At 42.7% G+C, this 22,477-nt stretch overlaps 1 protein-coding gene across 1 annotated transcript in view; it reads right to left on the reverse strand.

Moving 5' to 3' along the window:
- LOC122939441 (androgen-dependent TFPI-regulating protein-like) overlaps positions 1-22,477 on the reverse strand; it is a 42,132-nt gene that overhangs the window by 8,460 nt on the left and 11,195 nt on the right. Inside the window, exon 3 of the mRNA XM_044295510.1 lies at positions 11,218-11,333. Coding sequence (XP_044151445.1) covers positions 11,218-11,333 — 116 coding nt within the window. The remainder of the gene's footprint in view (positions 1-11,217; positions 11,334-22,477) is intronic.

Consider the following 22,477-nt stretch of genomic DNA (forward strand, 5'->3'; position numbering starts at 1 on the left):
CAATGAATTCTGATACATGATATATAGTGGATACATTTCACATTTTATAATATCTAGTTTGACAAAGATCCTGTTTGTTTCCCATTATATTTCATTTAACCCTTAAAGGGAACCTGTCCCCTCCAAAAACCATCCCAAGCCGCCAGCAGCACCTGAGAGTAGCCAGCAGCGTGTTTCCGATGATCGTTTTTTTCCTTCCTGAAGGCAGATGATGCAAAAGCTCAGAAAACGTTCTTTTATCCCCTGCCCGCGTGATTTTCTAGTCATGCTTGAAGTCAAGGGGGCAGCGGCCTCCTTGCTCCAAGTCACGGTAACCGTGCCCCCTTCCCCACCCCTTCGCTGTGACTGACATCGCTCATGCCTGACAGCTGGCTGGCTTTGCCGTACAGCCGGCTGTCAGTCACAGGCGAAGGGGCAGGGAAGGGGGCGCGGTTACCTTGACTTGAAGCAAGGAGGCCGCTGCCCCCTTGACTTCAAGCATGACTAGAAAATAACGCGGGCAGGGGATATAAGAACGTTTTCAGAGCTTTTGCTTCATCTGCCTTCAGGAAGAGAACGATCATCGGAAACACGCTGCTGGCTACTCTCAGGTACTGCTGGCTACTCTCAGGTACTGCTGGCGGCTTCAGATGGTTTTTGGAGGGGACAGGTTCCCTTAAATGATCGTAGGGAATAGAAGTGGATGCACTGAGGTCTTCAATGTCTTGGCTTGTCTTAACTTCTCATCCATTATTTATGGGAACCTGCAGATAGTCTGGAATATATTATCAATGTGGGAACTATCTCCTATTGCTTGTTAGGAATAAATGTCAACAGGTAGAAGAAAATGGAAAATACAGAATCAATGACTTTAAATAACTAGAACTGCATGCACTACTAGGCCAGTTTTAGTATTACAGCGCAAACACAACCAAAGTGGGTCCGGCTCTATGGTAAACATGAGAGAACGGGTGCAGACAGACACATTAATAAACAGCACCAGTCCAGCTCACCTGAGGGCACCTGGAAGAACGGAATTGCCTGGATCATTCTAAGGCATATGGTAACATGTGAAAGAAAGGAACTCTTGACGCTGCTTGTCTTCTGTATTTGGTTTTTACATCTTTGACAAAATAAATCACAATTTTAGGTAAGGCTACTTTCACACTCGCGTTTTGGCTTTCCGACTGTGAGATCCGTTCAGGGCTCTCATAAGTGGTCCAATGCATTCTGTATGGAAAAGGATCCGCTCAGAATGCATCAGTTTGCCTCAGTCACCATTCCGCTCTGGAGGCGGACACCGAAAGGCTGCCTGCAGCCTTTTGCTGTCCGCCTGACGAAACTGAGCCAAACACAATGTAAGTCAATGGGGATGGATCCGTTTTCTCTGACACAATCTAGCACAATAGAAAACGGATCTGTCTCCCATTGACTTTCAATAGAGTTCATGACGGATCCGTCTTGGCTATGTTACAGATGAATACAAACAGATCCGTTCATGACGGATGCATGCGGTTGTATTATTGTAACGGATCAGTTTTTGCAGATCCATGACCGATTCGCCCAAAATGCGAGTGTGAAAGTAACCTAAGCTGGAGTTCCTCTCTTTTACATGTTACCAGACAGACATTAGGGTTGCTCACATACCGTTTCTGGTTTATATGCAACACGTACAGCAGGAAAATCTCTAAACATATAGTATGTCCCAATCATAAACCAACGTATGTAGCTTTATTATATGCAGTCACCCATAGGCTCCTATGTTAAGAAAAATATATGTATGTTTCTTAATGGGATCTCTCTATACTGAAAAGTGCAGTTGATTGCACTTTACAATAAAGCTGAAAAAGGTGTACCTCCAAAAGGACATTCTTTTGATATGTTGGGTTTTTAGGTGTCCAGCAGCATATGCAAACACCAAATGTATAACAATATATGGTGTAACTGTAAACTAAACTTATAGTCTTGAACATGGATTGTAGGCATTTTACACCTTGAATGGGTTGTTTGGGATTTATTGCCTAAATGCAGGAAAAGGTATAAAAAAAAAATAACCAATAGCGGTCATGTCAAATAGACATGATGGCTGGACTGGCGGGAACTACTGGAGTGATGGCTGTAAAGCCAAGGTTGCCAAATGTCCATACATTCCTGGACAGTCCATTGAGTGTTTTATACTCTTGGCCTATCTTCAGGATTGATCATCAATATCTGGGTGTCTGCACAGCTTACCCTAGGTCAGGGATGTCACGTTCATCAGTCACATGGCCTAGGAACAGCTCAAGTCACATTCAAGTAAATAAGGCTAAACTGCGATACCAAACCCAGCCGCTATACAATGTACAGTGCTGTGCTTGGTGAGCTGCAAGGCCTCCTCAAACAGCTGATCGTCTATCGATCACATACTGATTACTTATCCCTTTCCTCGTAAAACCCCTTTAAAATAAAAGAAAAAAATGTTTCTGTGATTTTTTTTTTAATGATGCTGGAGCAGGTTATTATGGAAGTATCTTTCATATTACAGTTCACAGTAAATGCTACTAATGTGTTCATATCAGTATTCTAGGCTGTAGACATGCATTACTTATAATCTTTATGACTCATCATGGTTTGCCAGTGTGTGCATAAAAAGTTTTCTCTTTCCATGTTTTTTTTTCCAATAAGTTGTACAGAAAAATGGTTAAATAATAATTATTTAAATAAATAATGTTTCCCATTTCCTATTGTGTCCTGCGCTTAGGCCATTTTCTTAAAATCCCAGAAATGCTGCATTTTTTTGTCTGCTGTAGCCAGATGTTACATGTTTTAGGCTGGGTTCACACCTGAGCGTTTTACAGCGCGTTCCTACGCGCTGTAAACCGCTCAACAAGGAGAAACCAATGCTTCCCTATCGGCATGGTTCTCACCTGGGCGTTTTATAGCGCGTACGATCGCGATGTAAAACGCCCGACGCCCCAAGAAGTACATGAGCTTCTTTGGGGTGTCTCGTCGCGCGTTCCCGTGCATAGACTTTCGGGAACGCGCGACAATGGGCGTTCGCTTGTCTCTGTATGTGCGATTGCAAACGCCGGTACAATCACACATACAGAGCGCTCCTTTCAGAACGCTCAGGTCTGAACCCAGCGTTAGTGTCTTTTTAGCAAATTGATGCATGGTCTGGATGTCGTGTTTTTTCAGGCATTTTATGATAGATTTCTCTATAGAAAAAAAAACGTCTGGGAAAAAAAATGCCAGTAATACATGTAATTTAAAAAAATGCCACTACAAAAAAAAATACTTGTGAAAATACATAAGTTTCATAGTGTTTTTACAAGCTAAAGAAACACCCCACAAAATGTGTGGAAGCACCCCATGGCCAGAGCTTATTTTAGTGTTTAGGGCAGGATGAAGCTGTGTGAAGGCTTTTCTTTTGCAGGACAAATTTTGGGAAGCTTTTAATTTAGTTATTTTTAATTATTTTATTTTTTGTGGAGTAATGAAAAAAAAACCTCAATTCTACTTTCTTATTTTTTTTTACATACTCTAGACCTTATTACAGGTATATCCATCACAGATGGGTTCTGATTTCTGCACAGCAACGGATATATCCCACACAGTGATTTTGCAAGTAATGACCAATGTACACAGTCGTGGCCAAATGTTTTAAGAATGACACAAATATTAGTTTTCACAAAGTTTGCTGCTAAACTGCTTTTAGATCTTTGTTTCAGTTGTTTCTGTGATGTAGTGAAATATAATTACACGCACTTCATACGTTTCAAAGGCTTTTATCGACAATTACATGACATTTATGCAAAGAGTCAGTATTTGCAGTGTTGGCCCTTCTTTTTCAGGACCTCTGCAATTTGACTGGGCATGCTCTCAATCAACTTCTGGGCCAATTCCTGACTGATGGCAACCCATTCTTTTTATAATCACTTCTTGGAGTTTGTCAGAATTAGTAGGTTTTTGTTTGTCCATCCGCCTCTTGAGGATTGACCCCAAGTTCTCAATGGGATTAAGATCTGGGGAGTTTCCAGGCCATGGACCCAAAATGTCAACGTTTTGGTCCCCGAGCCACTTAGTTATCACTTTTGCCTTATAGGACGGTGCTCCATCGTGCTGGAAAATGCATTGTTCTTCACCAAACTGTTGTTGGATTGTTGGAAGAAGTTGCTCTTGGAGGGTGTTTTGGTACCATTCTTTATTCATGGCTGTGTTTTGGGGCAAAATTGTGAGTGAGCCCACTCCCTTGGATGAGAAGCAACCCCACACATGAATGGTCTCAGGATGCTTTACTGTTGGCATGACACAGGACTGATGGTAGCGCTCACCTTTTCTTTTCCGGACAAGCCTTTTTCCTGATGCCCAAAACAATCGGAAAGAGGCTTCATCAGAGAATATGACTTTGCCCCAGTCCTCAGCAGTACTTTCACCATATTTTCTGCAGAAGATCAATCTGTCGCTGATGTTTTTTTTTTTTTTAGAGAAGTGGCTTCTTTGCTGCCCTTCTTGATACCAGACCATCTTCCCAAAGTCTTCGCCTGACTGTGCGTGCAGATGCGCTCACACCTGCCTGCTGCCATTCCTGAGCAAGCTCTGCACTGGTGGCACTCCGATCCTGCAGCTGAATCCTCTTTAGGAGACGATCCTGGCGCTTGCTGGACTTTCTTGGACGCCCTGAAGCCTTCTTAACAAGAATTGAACCTCTTTCCTTGAAGTTCTTGATGATCCTATAAATTGTTGATTGAGGTGCAATCTTAGTAGCCACAATATCCTTGCCTGTGAAGCCATTTTTATGCAACGCAATGATGGCTGCACGCGTTTCTTTGCAGGTCACCATGGTTAACAATGGAAGAACAATGATTTCAAGCATCACCCTCCTTTTAACAGGTCAAGTCTGCCATTTTAACCCAATCAGCCTGACATAATGATCTCCAGCCTTGTGCTCGTCAACATTCTCACCTGAGTTAACAAGACGATTACTGAAATGATCTCAGCAGGTCCTTTAATGACAGCAATGAAATGAAGTGGAAAGTTTTTTGGGGGATTAAGTTAATTTTCATGGCAAAGAGGGACTATGCAATTCATATGATCACTCTTCATAACATTCTGGAGTATATGCAAATTGCTATTATAAAAACTTAAGCAGCAACTTTTCCAATTTCCAATATTTATGTAATTCTCAAAACTTTTGGCCACGACTGTATATGCGACAGAAGCAGATGCCCAAATTTAATCTTAAAGGAGTTTTACAGGAGTTAAAGTTTAATGGCCTATTATGAGGACAAGTTATCAATACCCAATCGGTGAGGGTCCAACACCTGGCACACTCACCATCAGTTGTTTGTAGAGGCCACAGTACCCTGGTGAGTGCAGCGGCCTCCTCACAGCATACCAAGCACAGTGCCGTACATTTTATAGCAGCTGTGCTTGGTATTGCTGCCCAAATTCAGTGAGAAGAAAATATTGCTATAAGGCTACATGCACACGAACGTATGTGTTTTGCAGTCCGCAAATTGCGGATCCGCCCAAAAAAAAAAAACGATGACGTCCGTATGGCATCTTTTTATTTTTTATATTTTTTGCGGATCCTTTTTTTTGCAGATTCATTGTAATAATGCCTATCCTTGTCCGCAAAACTGACAAGAAAAGGACATGCTCAATTTTTTGGCGGGGCTATGGAACTGACATACGGTAGCGGATTGTGCACGGTGTGCTTTCAGCATTTTTTACGTACCCATTGAAATGAATAGGTCTGCATCCTATCCGCAAAAAAAACAGAACGGACACGGAAATAGAATACATTTTTGTGACATAAGGCCACAGTATATATGTATTAAACGGTAATTATATGGTGAAGGGTTTTGAACGTGCAATGCTATCTTTCAGTATTTAGAGAATTTCGGTCAGTATACAAAGCAGAAAAACAGCTTCAATTGCATGACCAAAATGGGAAAGTTCAGTCTCTTCAGAACACAAAATTATTGCTATCATGTGTACTAGGAAATTGATCTGACACATAGAGAACTGATAGCAAAATAATGACTCTCTTATTGGTCAGAGTAAGCACTAAATTGCAGCTGCTGCACTTCAGATTGTAAGATATGTTTTCTAAATGGCAAAAAATATATCAACTATCAGAGTTTTAAACAGTGAAAAAACTTTTATTTTTGTGCATGTGGATTTGCCACCTGTAAGCAGAGATTTTACTAGATAATGTCAAAAATACAGCACAAAAACAGAAAAATAGCAAAGTCACATATATTTTCAGAAAATGTTGCTTTTGTGCACAAATGTACAACTTTTGAATGCCAGCAAACAGGTGTACACCCACTGACATAATTCCCCCCCCCCCCCCCCCAGTAGTTCATTTAGCTTTGAGAATTGTTGTCTTCATAAAGTTTGATAGAAAAAATGTTTTTATTACATAGAAATAAATCACAAAGAAAGCATTGCTGCTATTTCACGGATTTTACAACGCAGCAATGCTCCTAGCCATTCACCGTGCATGGAACTACACCGCTGTCCCACTCACTTGAAAGGAACTGTGTTGTCATTTCCTGCAAAAATATAGTACATGACAAGCCAGAGCTTCTAACAGAACATGTGGCGGTTGAAGAGATAAACCGAGTACATTTGGCCAGCTCAGTGAGATGGACAAAAAAATAAGGAAAAGAACAAACAGAAGGTGGCGCTATACAGATACATTTTATTGGATAGCTCACTGGCTACACTAAATTCCTAATCACAGGCAATTAAAAAAGGATTCAGATCCAGGTGCTGGTTTGAAAAATATAGAATATGGGCCAGATTTAGCATTACACTTACATCTTACTCCACTTTTACATATGTCCAAAGTCAGATTTGTTAATGGTCCTTTAATACTGTGATAAATGTGGTTTGACGGTAGCAGTTTATCCTTCAGTAAGCGGCTTTACAAAAGTTGCAAAGTCTTTATGAAAAAGTCTAGTTTATGTTTTGGGTTATTGTCCATCTGTATTATGAAACGCCGACCAATCAGTTTGGCTGGATTTGAGCACACAGTATGTCTCTGAAAAGCCCAGAATCCATCCGGCTGCTTCTGTCCTGTGTCACATCATCAATAAACACTAGTGACCCAGTGCCACTGGCAGCCATGCATGCCCAAGTCATCACACTGCCTCCACCGGGTTTTACAGATGATGTGGTATGCTTTGGATCATGAGCTGTACCATGCCTTCGCCATTCTTTTTTCTTTCCATCATTCTGGTAGAGGTTGATCTTGGTCTCATCTGTCCAAAGCAGTGATGAGCGGCAGGGACAATATTCGAATTCGCGATATTTTGAATATTTAGGCAAATATTTGTCATATATTTGCAAATTTGAGAATTTGTGATCTCCAGTCATTATTTTCTTGATTGCGAAAATCGGCAATAGGAAAATTCACGATAAAATTTGCGATACGAAAATTTGTGATCAACACTGCTCCTAAAGTCAAAGATATTGCAGCCTTCTCATTGGCCCACAAGCAAGAAGCAGTGAGGGATCATGGGTACTAATAAAAAAAATCTATAATATTCGCGATTACGAAGATATAGCAGATACAAGCATCTAGATATTCGCGAATTCTCGAAGTGCCAATATTTGCGATAAAAATTAGCGATTAGAATATTCGCGTTCAACACTAGTACAAAGAATGTTCTTCCAGAAGTGTGCTGGTTTTTTAAGATGTTTTTTAACCAAGTCTAATCTAGCCTTCCTATTCTTGAGGCTTATGAGTGGCTTGCACCGTGCAGTGAACCCTCTGTATTTACTTTTATGCAGTCTTCTCTTTATGGTAGATTTGGATATTGATACTCCTATATCCTGGAGAGTTTACTTGGTTGGCTGTTGTGAATGGTTTTCTTCTCACCATGTTAATTATTCTGCGATCATCCACCACTGTTGTCTTCTGTGGGCATCCAGGTCTTTTTGCATTATTGAGGTCACCAGTGCCTTCTTTCTTTCTTGGGATGTACCAAACTGTAGACTTTGCCACTCCTAATAGTGTAGCAATTTCTCGGATGTTTTTTTCTGTTTTCACAGATGAAGGATGGCTTGTTTCACCTGCATGGAGAGCTCTATGACTGCATGTTTACTTCTCATAAAAATCTTCAAACTGCAAGCACCGCACCTTAAATCAACTCCAGATCTTTTATGTGCTTAATTGAGAATGAAATAATGAAGGAATTGCCCACACCTGCTCATGAAACAGCCTTTGAATAAATTGTCCAATTACTTTTGACCCCTTTAAAAACAGGGTGCCACATGTAAAGGAGCCGAAACCCATAAACCCTTCATCCAATTTTAATGTGGATACCCTCAAATGAAAGCTAAAAGTCTGGAGTTTATATCCATTTCCATTATATAACTATAACTTGAATATGTTTTAGTAAACAGGTAAAAAAAACTAAATTTGTGTCAGTGTCCAAATATATATAGACCTAACTGTACCATTCTAATGAGGATTACATTGCAGATAAACCCTTCCCTGTACAGCAGTGGTGTAAACTGAGGTTACTCTCAGAGATTACTGCTACAGCCAATATTGTTTTATTTAATTTTAATACTACAGTACAGGCAAAATAAAAAACAGCCCAAAATTATAATAAAAAGTTTTCTATGAATATTGAGTTTAACTAAAATACCTCTTTCTGATTGAAGTGTCCTATTAATGCCATATCTTGATAACCACGGGCGAATCTAAATTTCCCTCGGTCAGGGGGGGGGAACGTAGAGACAAAAGAAAAGAGGGGTGGGGGGCACACAATAGGGTAGTATGTTCAAATACAAACTGAATTGTTTGAAATATGAAGGTGCTCACCTTTTGAGGTTGTGCAATAATAGACACAACTCTATTGTAGGTATGTAGGTATATCAAGACCTTTTGGATCCGTGGATGCAGCCGCAGAAGGAGTGTCTTTGGGAATGGGTGCCCAATCCCCCTGTCACGGCTAAGGATGGGGAAAATCCTCAGCCGTGCGATGCCCGAATGATGTAATGGCTACTCGGCCATGATAACAGGATAGGGAGCAGGTCACCTCCTACAGCGTCCCTACCCTGACCCTAACTCCTAACCTGCATGGGCCGACCTTTAAGGTAGGAGGACCCATGCGCAGGAACCTTGGAGCCCTGTCTTACCCTCCGCAGATCCCTGAGCTAGGAGCTGGGTAAGACGACCTACTCCTCCTTGGCACGGAGGAGCCGGAGTCTCAATGGCCAAGCTGTTGGGAAAAGGGGAACACAAACAGCTATACAGGAATGGCAGGCGAACGAGAAGTTCCACCAACCTGCCACAGCCTTGCTGACTGGATCCCTAAGCAGACAGGAATCCAGAACCGTATGCTGCACCAAACACATAGGAAGATCCCAACAGAACATAACATAAACATCACATACAACATCATACACATAAAGACATCTACAACACGACAATACTTTATGACCACAGGGGTGGCTCTCACTGGCAAGGAAGATGGAGGTCACAGGAGGTTGCTCCAGCAAGCATGGCTGAAGCAACCCACTGAGCCATGCTAAACACTCAGGCTATATAGGCCAAGAAGCCACACCCCACAGTCGGACACACCCAGTGACAACACACACACACTGGGAAGGGAGTTAACCCTTCCAGCACCACAGAAGGGAAACACACGTAAAGGGGAAGTGACCAAACTAAGATCACACTGTGGCTGTTACCGCAGGCAACGACATGGGTGGCAGCCGTCCTGGGAGACAGCCCGAAGGCCGGGACACTGCCACCACATGTACAACATACAAAACATTGCCACGGGCAGCCACAGTGAAAGGAAGATGTCCGTGCGCACCAAACAACACAAAGTGCACACCAGACATACAAACGTGCATACACACACAGACACCTAACATAGAGGTTGCTAGGTGCAACCGCATGCACAGCAGGAAAGCTGCCACAAGACTAGCATTGTCAGCGGCAACCACAGGTGAGGCAAATACCACTGTCCTTACCTGTGATTGACATCAAAACCAAACCGCTGACAATCACATGCGGTTGAAGAGTCACGGTCATAGCCATGGCCGTGACACCCCCAAAGGATGCTTGTAGTAAGAAAAGGTTCTGATCAGTAGTCCACTACTGTTAACCTGATGAAGGGGACAATTTGAGCCCCGAAATGCGTTGTTCTATACACCATTTTACCTTTCATGAAAATAAAGAAGATTCACCTACAGAGACGTACTAGAACCTGTGAATTTGCGCCTGATCAGAACCTTTTCTTACTACTATTAATGCCATATAACACACAAAGAAAATATCTACCAGTTTTTCAATGCTTCATGATATCCAATAATGTTTTGTGGTTTTTTTTTCTGATAAGAGTCAGAAAACAACCCCAGGTCAGGCTTACCTCTGGCCATGTGCTAGTATGGAGAATACTGCACTAATAATAACTGACATACCACTTGCCAGCATCAATATTATCCCCTCAGTGCATGTGAATGTTGCCTTATGAAAGATAAAATTCTAAAGTATCTTTTATAGCAAGATATTTTTGACAAATAAGGTACACATCACATAACCATGCTTTTATACAGTATGTATTGCCCTCTGTCTTGATTTATGAGCATCATGTGAACTGGGAAAATGTAATGTACCTGTAATCTGCCATATAATTTCCCTCTGATTATGCCCAAGTGCTTAGCACTGCAGCCCATTTTCTATCGACAGTAGGCAACAAGACAGCAACGTGAATTCACACTGCTTCTAGAGTCTAAAAACTTGCCAAACTGGTGATACAAGAGTGCGCTATTTAGACAGGTAAAACCGCGGGCCTCAATGTAACATTAAGGTAGACAAGTCACCAGAATGCAGAGTGAGTGACACAAACCCATTAATCAAAATGTCTGGCTCATTCAAGAACATTGTGTGCATTATATTCTGTAGGGTGCCACCTCGCATGTTGCCCTTTAGCAGTTGTTGAGGATTAGCATCTGTATAGGTCACATAGCTTTAAATAATCTCAGCTCTGTCAGTTTTCATATACGAAGCTAAATTTACACCATGAATTAAGTAAGCTATTATGCTGTAAATGTGTGGTTTGATTCTATAACAGGTGCATGATACAGAAAATGTAGCAACTCTGTAAAGCGAGTGTCTTCCTATGCCACAGCTCACCGCCTGTGAGTTAGATAGAAAACCCGCATACACAATGTTATATCTTAGACCATTTACTGTCATTCCCTTAAGCCGTCCTGTTTACTTACCAGCTTATATATGATATTGAACAAATTCCCAAGAGGGCAAGTCCCTTTCTCTTTGGAGGATAGCGATGTGGAGATGTTAGAATTTCTAAGACCGCAATAGGAAACACAGCCGTGTGCTGAAAAACAAACACATTTATGTTGCATCAGATGAACTGATACTTTGTTACCTATTTCAGCATATACACTGATTATTTATTTATTATGCTCACTTATAGGCCTCATGCACACGACCGTTCTTTTTTTCAGGTCCGCAAAATCCGTGACCTTTTTTTCGTCCGTGGGTCTTCCTTGATTTTTGGAGGATCCACGGACATGAAAAAAAAGTCGTTTTGGTGTCCGTCTGGCCTTGCGGAGCCAAACGGATCCGTCCTGAATTACAATGCAAGTCAATGGGGACGGATCTGTTTGACGTTGACACAATATGGTGCAATTGCAAACGGATCCGTCCCCCATTGACTTTCAATGTAAAGTCAGGAGTCCCTTTTATACCATCGGATCAGAGTTTTCTCCAATCCGATAGCATATTTTAACTTGAAGCGTCCCCATCACCATGGGAACGCCTCTATGTTAGAATATACCATCGGATTTGAGTTAGATCGTGAAACTCAGATCCGACAGTATATTCTAACACAGAGGCGTTCCCATGGTGATGGGGACGCTTCAAGTTAGCATAGATTAAAAGAACTGTGTACAAGTCTGCCCCCTGCTGCCTGGCAGCACCCGATCTCTTACAGGGGGCCATGATCAGCACAATTAACCCCTCAGGTGCCCTCCCCAGTTTGAATATCATTGGTGGCACAGTGTGCGGCCCCCCCTCCCTCTATTGTATTAATATCATTGGTGGCACAGTGGCACAGGCATCATTGGTGGCACAGTGTGCGGTAACCACTCCGATCGGTAACCATGGCAACCAGGACACTACTGCAGTCCTGGTTGCCAAGGTTACTTAGCAATATTAGAAGCATCATACTTACCTGCTGTGACAGGTCTGTGCGGCGCATTACTTAATGATCTGTCACTTACCAGTAGGAGGAGCTCCCGGCCGGTCACAGACAGCGCAGCAGGTAAGAATGATGCTTCTAATATTGCTAAGTAACCATGGCAACCAGGACTGCAGTAGCGTCCTGGTTGCCATGGTTACCGATCGAGCCCCAGCGATTAAACTTGGACTCCGATCAGAACTCTCTGCTGCCACCAATGATCGGGGGAGGGGGAGCCGGGGGGGGGCGCACACTGTGCCACTAATAATATTAATACAATAGAGGGAGGGGGGCCGGGGGGGCGCACACTGTGCCACCAATGATATTAATACAATAGAGGGAGGGAGGGTGGGCCGGGGGGGCCGCACACTGGCCACCAATGATAATACAATAGAGGGAGGTAAGGGTGGCCGGGGGGGCCGCACTGGCCACCAATGATATTAATACAATAGAGGGAGGGGGCGGGGGGGCGCACTGGCCACCAATGAAATTAAAACTGGGGAGGGAGGGGGGGTCTGCCCCCTGCTGCCTGGCAGCCCCTGATCTCTTACAGGGGGCTATGATATGCACAATTAACCCCTTCAGGTGCGGCACCTGAGGGGTTAATTGTACGTATCACAGCCCCCTGTAAGAGATCGGGTGCTGCCAGCCAGCAGGGGGCAGACATGTACACAGTTTGTAGTATATTCTAACTAGAAGCGTCCCCATCACCATGGGAACGCCTCTGTGTTAGAATATACTCGGCTCTGAAAAAGCTTTTATGCAGACGGATCTTCGGATCCGTCTGTGTGAAAGTAACCTACAGCCACGGATCATGGACGCGGATGCCATTCTTGTGTGCATCCGTGTTCTTTCACGGACCCATTGACTTGAATGGGTCCGTGAACCGTTGTCCGTCCAAAAAATAGGACAGGTCCTATTTTTTGACGGTCAGGATACACGGATCACAGAGGCGGATGACAAACGGTGCATTTTCCGAGTCAATGAAAGTCAATGGGTCCGCAGAAAATCACGGACCCATTGCACACAGGTGCACACAACGGTCGTGTGCATGAGGCCATATAGCGCTAACATATTCCACAGTGCTTTACTAGCATTATCATCAACCTGTCCCCAACGGGGCTCACGATCTAAGTTCACTATCAGTATGTCTTTGGAGTGTGGGAGGAAACCGGAGTACCCGAAGAAACCTATACAGACACGGGGAAAACATACAAACTCCATTCAGATGTTGTCTGCACATGTCATACTCACCTTACGGTTCTATCTCAAGTCCCATTCTAATGGTACCAGGTCCCTTTCCAGTCACCGTTTCCTCTCGATCCATTTATGTTGACCAGACATGGACATCACTGGCCAGGACCATGACCTCAGTCGTGTTGCTACTGAGAGTGTTTGGTTTCAGCGGTCATGCTGCCTGCCCGCTGGACCCCATTGACTATAATGGGGTCTGGCAGAGATTCGGCCACTACCTGGCAAATATGCTGGGAATCAGTTGGACAAAAAACGCTGCATGCAATGGTTTTTGTCTGGACGATTCGGCCGAAACACCCTGTTGGAGATGACAGCCGCGGGTGGAAGACTAGCCTAAGCCGTTTTTTCTTTTTTAATTACACAGCTAGCCCTTTAAAGTTACACAATGATGACACTACAAATAATGATGGAAAATATTTTTATAGTTTTCAATTGTTATAGGAGAACACAAATTCTGGAAAGAGATTTTCTCTTGAAGACAACTATTTCTCTAATTGCAGCCACCCCAGCAATAAGTCACTATAAATCTGTTCCTAAAACCCCCAGCAATCAACTGTTCTCGCCAGAGGAAGGAGTGGTATTACATACCAGCCATGTAAATGTATCACATAGAAGAGTCAAGTCTGCCTGAACAGGAACTACTTTTCTCTCGGCTCACCTTTCTCACAGTGTGGACGCAAGCCTTCCTACTGAGAGCTGATAACCTAATCCTCTTACCTTTGTTTCCCACAGCGGCACCAGTTTGATAAAGGCCCAATTTGGCTGAAACGTAACACTGGCTGCAGATTCAATAAAACTACACAAATGATCAAATAATCTACATTTATTCGTGATATTTCTGGAGTTTCTTATTACATTTTCTCTCAGCTCTGGTGTATAAAAGAAGGCCGTAAGTGTAGAAACACTGAAGCCATGTCCCTTGTCGGGCAAGGCATAAAAAAGTTAGAAAATGCATGTAAAGCAGTGATAAATGCAGTGCAAATCATGTATTTTGGTGCAAATTGCACCAAAAAATAGCACATTTTTTATAGTAAATTTGGCCTAGTATGTCGAAACCATGAAGTCTGTAGTATGCAGGGGTGGACTGGGAACTTAAAGTGGCCCTGAAAAAAAACTAAAAGTGGCCCCATGTTGAAGGTGGGTCAACACAAGTAGACAGGGACAACATAAGTAGACTGGGCCTGCAATACTGTCCTACAACACTAAATACTACCCCAGCAAAACCAAATACCACAGTACAGCACAAAATACTGCCCCAGCAAAACCAAATACCACAGTACAGCACAAAATACTGCCCCAGCAAAACCAAATTTCACAGTGCAGCACAAAATACCACCCCAGCAGAAGCAAATACTACAGTGCAGCACAATATACTTCCCCAGCAAAATCCACAGCACAGCACAAAATACCATTCCAGCAAAACCAAATATCACAGTGCAGTACAAAATACTGCCCCAGCAGAACCAAATACCACAGTACAGCACAAAATACTGCCCCAGCAGAACCAAATACCACAGTGCAGCTGAAAATAATGCCCTAGCAGAACCAAATACCACAGTACAGGACAAAATACCGCCCCAGCAGAACCAAATACAACAGTGCAGCACAAAATACTGCCCCAGCAGAACCAAATACCACAGTACAGCTTAAAATACTGCCCCAGCAGAACCAAATACCACAGTACAGGACAAAATACTGCCCCAGCAGAAGCAAATACCACAGTACAGGACAAAATACTGCCCCAGCAGAACCAAATACCACAGTACAGGACAAAATACTGCCCCAGCAGAAGCAAATACCACAGCACAGCACAAAATACTGCCCCAGCAGAACTAAATACCACAGTGCAGCACAAAATACTGCCCCAGCAGAACCAAATACCACAGTACAGCTTAAAATACTGCCCCAGCAGAACCAAATACCACAGTACAGGACAAAATACCGCCCCAGAAGAAGCAAATGCCACAGTACAGCACAAATTACTGCCCCAGCAGAACCAAATACCACAGTACAGCACAATATACTGCCCCATCAGAACCAAATACCACAGTGCAGTACAAAATACTGCCCCAGCAGAACCAAATACCACAGTACAGCAGAAAATACTGCCCCAGCAGAACCAAATACCACAGTGCAGCACAAAATACTGCCCTAGCAGAACCAAATACCACAGTACAGCACAAAATTTTGCCCCAGCAGAAGCAAATTCTACAGTGCAGCACAATATACTTTCCCAGCAAACTCCACAGTACAGCAGAACCTAGTGCAGCACAAACTAATGCCCCAATAGAACCAAATATCACAGTGCAGTACAAAATACTGCCCCAACAGAACAAAATACCACAGTACAGCACAAAATACTGCCCCAGCAGAACCAAATACCACAGTGCAGCACAATATACTTTCCCAACAAAATCCACAGTACAGCAGAAAATACCGCCCCAGCAAAACCAAATATCACAGTGCAGTACAAAATACTGCCCCAGCAAAACTAAATACCACAGTGCAGTACAAAATACTGCCCTAGCAGGACCAAATACTACAGTGCAGCACAATATACTTACCCAGCAAAATCCACAGTACAGCAGAAAATACCACTCCAGCAAAACCAAATATCACAGTACAGTACAAAATACTGCCCCAGCAGAACCAAATACTACAGTACAGCTTGAAAATACTGCCCCAGCAGAACCAAATACCACAGTACAGAACAAAATACCGCCCCAGCAGAACCAAATGCCAAAGTACAGCACAAAATACTGCCCTAGCAGAACCAAATACTACAGTGCAGCACAATATACTTTCCCAGCAAAATCCACAGTACAGCAGAAAATACTGCCCCAGCAGAACTAAATACCACAGTGCAGCACAAAATACTGCCCTAGCAGAACCAAATACCACAGTACAGCACAAAATACTGCCCCAGCAGAACCCAGTGTAGCAGAAACGAATGCCCCAGTAGAAGAAAATAACACAGTATGGGACAAAATACCGCCCCAGCAGAAGCAAATACCACATGTAGGGGGTTAGATCTTCTCCGGGGGTCATTCACACAAGTATTTTTGCCAGACACCAAGTTTAAGGTCCAAACATCGCTTTTATTTGGCACCTTAGCAAAACAAACATAAATCATACAAAATAAACACCTGCCTGGCTGGGCTTTAACTAAACAAAGTATATCCCTGACTCACCTAAAGCATCGTTCACACAAGGTTATAACATGCGACTTTCCCAGCCCAATGTCCTTCAGCCTCCTGGCTATACAGAGCACCGTTCACACACGGTCTCAAGTCCAGTACCTTTATGGGGGAGTGTGGCCCAGTACTACTCCTGACTCCGGCCTCGTGACCCTTGCACCCAGGTGTCACGGTGTCCCCCAATCTTCTGGCTAGCACCTATCCCCATGCCCCCTCAGCCAGACCATTCGTACAGAGCCTCCAGCAGGACTCTGTTTCACAAAGACTCTGTCTCCTTCCCTTAGACTGGGAGCCACACCCAAGTCCAGAAAGAGGATTAAATAGCATCCCTGGACATGGGCATGTTCCAAAATCCTGGACTGGAGCATGGGGCACAGGCACCCACCCAACACATTGCCTTTTCCAGTAAAAGCCCGCCCGGACTACCTGGAGCTAGCTAAGCTAACTATCTTGGTGTCCACCAACTAACTTGGTGGCCCCCTACTGTATATCTAGGGCCTTTACTCTACCAAGGCCGGGCCTCTTGGTGACACGCTCCTGGTGAAAACAACACCCCTTTTTCATGCTTCCCCAGGACATTACTGCACCCATCACTATTCACATTGCCACACACAGTACAGCACAAAATACTGCCCCAGCAAAGCCAAATACCACAGTACAGGACAAAATACTGCCCCAGCAGAACCAAATACCACAGTACAACACAAAATACTGCCCCAGCAGAACCAAATACCACAGTACTGCACAAAATACTGCCCCAGCAAAATCCACCGTACAGCACAAAATACTGCCCCAGCAAAATCCACCGTACAGCACAAAATACTGCCCCAGCAGAACCAAATATCACAGTGCAGTACAAAATACTGCCCCAGCAGAACCAAATACCACAGTACAGCACAAAATACTGCCCCAGCAGAACCAAATACCACAGTACAGCACAAAATACTGCCCCAGCAGAACCAAATACCACAGTGCAGCACAAACCTTTGCACCTAGACACATTATAAAACTGTCTCATCTGACATGCGCACTGGCCAGCACTGAACGCTGATAAACGGCGTGTTTATCCATGCGGTTTACCCAGGGTGAGTCCCACTCCATTTCATCAGACTTTGGTATTGGGCACTTATTATTACATTCATATGTTATTTATCATCACTAACTATGTATTTTATCAATTAAACACGAGATCACGCACATATTATTTATTTTCATATGTGTTAATATAATTATGGAACAATAAGATTTTACTTACACAATTATGTATTTCTATTGATTCTCTGTACACTTTGTAATTCCCCTTTTTTATGGAATCATATCTATTAATGATTGATTATTTGCACTTTATGTTTAAATATGTTGAACACATGCTTACAAGTTGCTTGAGAACGGCTCTAGTTTTTGAGCCGAAACGTCGCATCCACATAAGTGAATACATTTCCTCTTATTTTTACTTGATGGGAGTGCTGATGATTTTTTTATTTTGTGTATTTGGACGATAATCCTAGTCCAATTTGGCTTTCACCTCTGCTATTATTTTTTCCATGTTTATCCAGCGTTGCCATTTTTTCATTTTAGATAGATAGATAGAGCTTTGAAAAAGTATTTATACCCCTTTAACTTTTCCACATTTTTTCACATTTCACCCACAAACTTAAATGTATTTTATTGGGATAATACATGGTTTTCAAAATGTTTAATAAATAAAAATCTGAAAAGTGTGGTGTGCATTTATATTCAGCCCCCCTGAGTCAATACTTTGTTGAACCACCTTTCAGTGCAATTACAGCTGCAAGTCTTTTGGGGTATGTATCTACCAGCTTTGCACATCTAGAAGGTGACATTTTTGCCCATTCTTCTTTGCAAAATAGCTCAATCTCAGTCAGATTGGATGGAGAGCGTCTGTGAACAGCAAATTCAAGTCTTGCCACAGATTCTCAATGGAATTTAGGTCTGGACGTTGTAGCTCTGGCTGTATATTTGGGGTCGTTGTCCTGCTGGAAGGTGAGCGTCTACCAGGTTTTCCTCCAGCATTGCCCTGAATTTAGCTCCATCCATCTTCCCATCAACTTTGCCCAGCTTCTCTGTCCCTGCTGAAAAAAATCATCCCCACAGCATGATTCTCCACCACCATGTTTAACGCTGGGGGTGGTGTGTTTACTGTGATATGCAGTGTTAGTTTTCTGCCACACACAGCATTTTGCATTTAGGCCAAAAAGTTCAATTTTGGTCTCATCTGACCAGAGGGCCTTCTTCCACATGTTTGCTGTGTCGCCTGTATGGCATGTGGCAAACTGCAAATGGGACTTCTTGTGGCTTGCTTTCAGAAATGGCTTTCTTCTTATCACTCTTCCATTAAGGCCAAATTTGTGTACACAACTGACAGATTCTCCCACCCGAGCTGTCGATCTTATAGTTGTCCTGTGGACAGATTCTCCCACCTGGGCTGTGGATCTCTATATACATAACAGCTTCATCTGTTGCTTGTTTCAAACTGCTTTCTGTGTCTTGATGCTGTATGTTTCTGCCTTTTACATAGCTGTCTGTCTGTATTTGTCTGTTTCTGTATTACTTTGTGTCTGTCAATCTGAGTCTTTCTGTCTGCAAATCTTACAGTATATATGTATGTTTTTCACTGCGTCTCTCACTGTTTTCCATATCTCTCTCTATTTATTGTTCTGTCTGTCTCACAAGCATCACATGACAGAGGATGCACTCTTCACTGTGTGTTTCAAGAAAAAGAAGCAGACCTGGAAGAAGGGGGTGCATAATATAAAAACAGAGTCATTTCATGATGCTGTTTGATCACTTATGTTCTCTAAAAAACCTCTAAGGCCTTCACAGAACAGCTGTAGTTATACAGAGAATACATTACACACCGGTGGACTCTATTTACTAATTAGGTGATTTCTGAAGGAAATTGTTGACACTGGAATTTATTTCGGAGTATCACAGTAAAGGTGGCTAAATACAAGCGCACAACACACTTTTAGATTTTTATTTATTTTCTGTTCACTTCACACATACTTACTACTTTGTGTTGGTCTATCACATAAAATCCCAATAAAATACACTTAAGTTGGAAAAGTTTGGAAAAGTTCAATGGGCATGAATACTTTTTCAATGCAATATATATATACAGGTCCTTCTAAAAAAATGTGCATATTGTGATAAAGTTCATTATTTTCTGTAATGTACTGATAAACATTAGACTTTCATATATTTTAGATTCATTACACACCAACTGAAGTAGTTCAAGCCTTTTATTGTTTTAATATTGATGATTTTGGCATACAGCTCATGAAAACCCAAAATTCCTATCTAAAAAAATTAGCATATCATGAAAAGGTTCTCTAAATGAGCTATTAACCTAATCATCTGAATCAACTAATTAACTCTAAACACCTGCAAAAGATTCCTGAGGCTTTTAAAAACTCCCAGCCTGGTTCATTACTCAAAACCGCAATCATGGGTAAGACTGCCGACCTGACTGCTGTCCAGAAGGCCATCATTGACACCCTCAAGCAAGAGTGTAAGACACAGAAAGAAATTTCTGAACGAATAGGCTGTTCCCAGAGTGCTGTATCAAGGCACCTCAGTGGGAAGTCTGTGGGAAGAAAAAAGTGTGGCAGAAAACTCTGCACAACAGAGAGGTGACCGGACCCTGAGGAAGATTGTGGAGAAGGACCGATTCCAGACCTTGGGGGACCTGCGGAAGCAGTGGACTGAGTCTGGAGTAGAAACATCCAGAGCCACCGTGTACAGGCGTGTGCAGGAAATGGGCTACAGGTGCCGCATTCCCCAGGTCAAGCCACTTTTGAACCAGAAACAGCGGCAGAAGCGCCTGACCTGGGCTACAGAGAAGCAGCACTGGACTGTTGCATGTCATTCGGAAATCAAGGTGCCAGAGTCTGGAGGAAGACTGGGGAGAGGGAAATGCCAAAATGCCTGAAGTCCAGTGTCAAGTACCCACAGTCAGTGATGGTCTGGGGTGCCATGTCAGCTGCTGGTGTTGGTCCACTGTGTTTTATCAAGGGCAGGGTCAATGCAGCTAGCTATCAGGAGATTTTGGAGCACTTCATGCTTCCATCTGCTGAAAAGCTTTATGGAGATGAAGATTTCATTTTTCAGCACGACCTGGCACCTGCTCACAGTGCCAAAACCACTGGAAAATGGTTTACTGACCATGGTATTACTGTGCTCAATTGGCCTGCCAACTCTCCTGACCTGAACCCCATAGAGAATCTGTGGGATATTGGGAAGAGAAAGTTGAGAGACGCAAGACCCAACACTCTGGATGAGCTTAAGGCCGCTATCGAAGCATCCTGGGCCTCCATAACACCTCAGCAGTGCCACAGGCTGATTGCCTCCATGCCACGCCGCATTGAAGCAGTCCTTTCTGTAAAAGGATTCCTGACCAAGTATTGAGTGCATAACTGAACATAATTATTTGAAGGTTGACTTTTTTTGTATTAAAAACACTTTTCTTTTATTGGTCGGATGAAATATGCTAATTTTTTTAGATAGGAAATTTGGGTTTTCATGAGCTGTATGCCAAAATCATCAATACTAAAACAATAAAAGGCTTGAACTACTTCAGTTGGTGTGTAATGAATCTAAAATATATGAAAGTCTAATGTTTATCAGTACATTACAGAAAATAATGAACTTTATCACAATATGCTAATTTTTTTAGAAGGACCTGTATATATATAATATATATATATATATATATATATATATATATATATTATATACACTGCCTGTTCCCAAAAAAAAAAGTTGCCACCAAAAAAAAAAAAGGTCACGCACACTAATATTTTGTTGGACCGCCTTTAGCTTTGATTACGGCACGCATTCGCTGTGGCATTGTTTCGATAAGCTTCTGCAATGTCACAAGATTTATTTCCATCCAGTTTTGCATTCATTTTTCACCAATATCTTGAATTGATGATGGTAGAGTCTGACTGCTGCACAAAGCCTTCTCCAGCACATCCCAAAGATTCTCAATGGGGTTAAGGTCTGGACTCTGTGGTGGCCAATTCATGTGTGAAAATGATGTCTCATGCTCCCTGAACCACTCTTTCACAATTTGAGCCCAATAAATCCTGGCATTGTCATCTTGGAATATGCCCGTGCCATCAGGGAAGAAAAAATCCATTGATGGAATAACCTGGTCATTCAGTATGTTCAGGTAGTCAGCTGACCTCATTCTTTGAGCACATACTGTTGCTGGACCTGACCAACTGCAGCAACCCCAAATCATAGCACTGCCCCCACAGGCTTGTACAGTAGGCACTAGACATGATGGGTGCATCACTTCATCTGCCTCTCTTCTTACCCTGATGTGCCCATCACTCTGGAACAGGGTACATCTGGACTCAGACCACATGATCTTCTTCCATTGCTCCAGAGTCCAATCTTTATGCTCCCTAGCAAATTGAAGCTTTTTTTTCTGGTTTGCCTCACTGATTAGTGGTTTTCTTATGGCTACACAGCTGTTCAGTCCCACTCCCTTAAGTTCACTTTGCATTGTGCGTGTGGAAATGCTCTTACTTTCACTATTAAACATAGCCTTGAGTTCTACAGTTTTTTTTCTTCGATTTGATTTCACCAAACGTTTAAGTGATCATTCAGGATTTTTTTCCAGCCACATTTCTTCCACAAATACGATGGATCCCCACTATCCTTCCAGTTTTTAATAATGCATTGGACAGTTCTTAACCCAATTTTAGTAGTTTCTGCAATCTCCTTAGATGTTTTCTCTGCTTGATGCATGCCAATGATTTGACCCTTCTAAAACAGACTAGCATCTTTTCCATGACCACG

Source organism: Bufo gargarizans, chromosome 5, assembly GCF_014858855.1.
Source record: "Bufo gargarizans isolate SCDJY-AF-19 chromosome 5, ASM1485885v1, whole genome shotgun sequence".
NCBI classification, from domain to species: domain Eukaryota; kingdom Metazoa; phylum Chordata; class Amphibia; order Anura; family Bufonidae; genus Bufo; species Bufo gargarizans.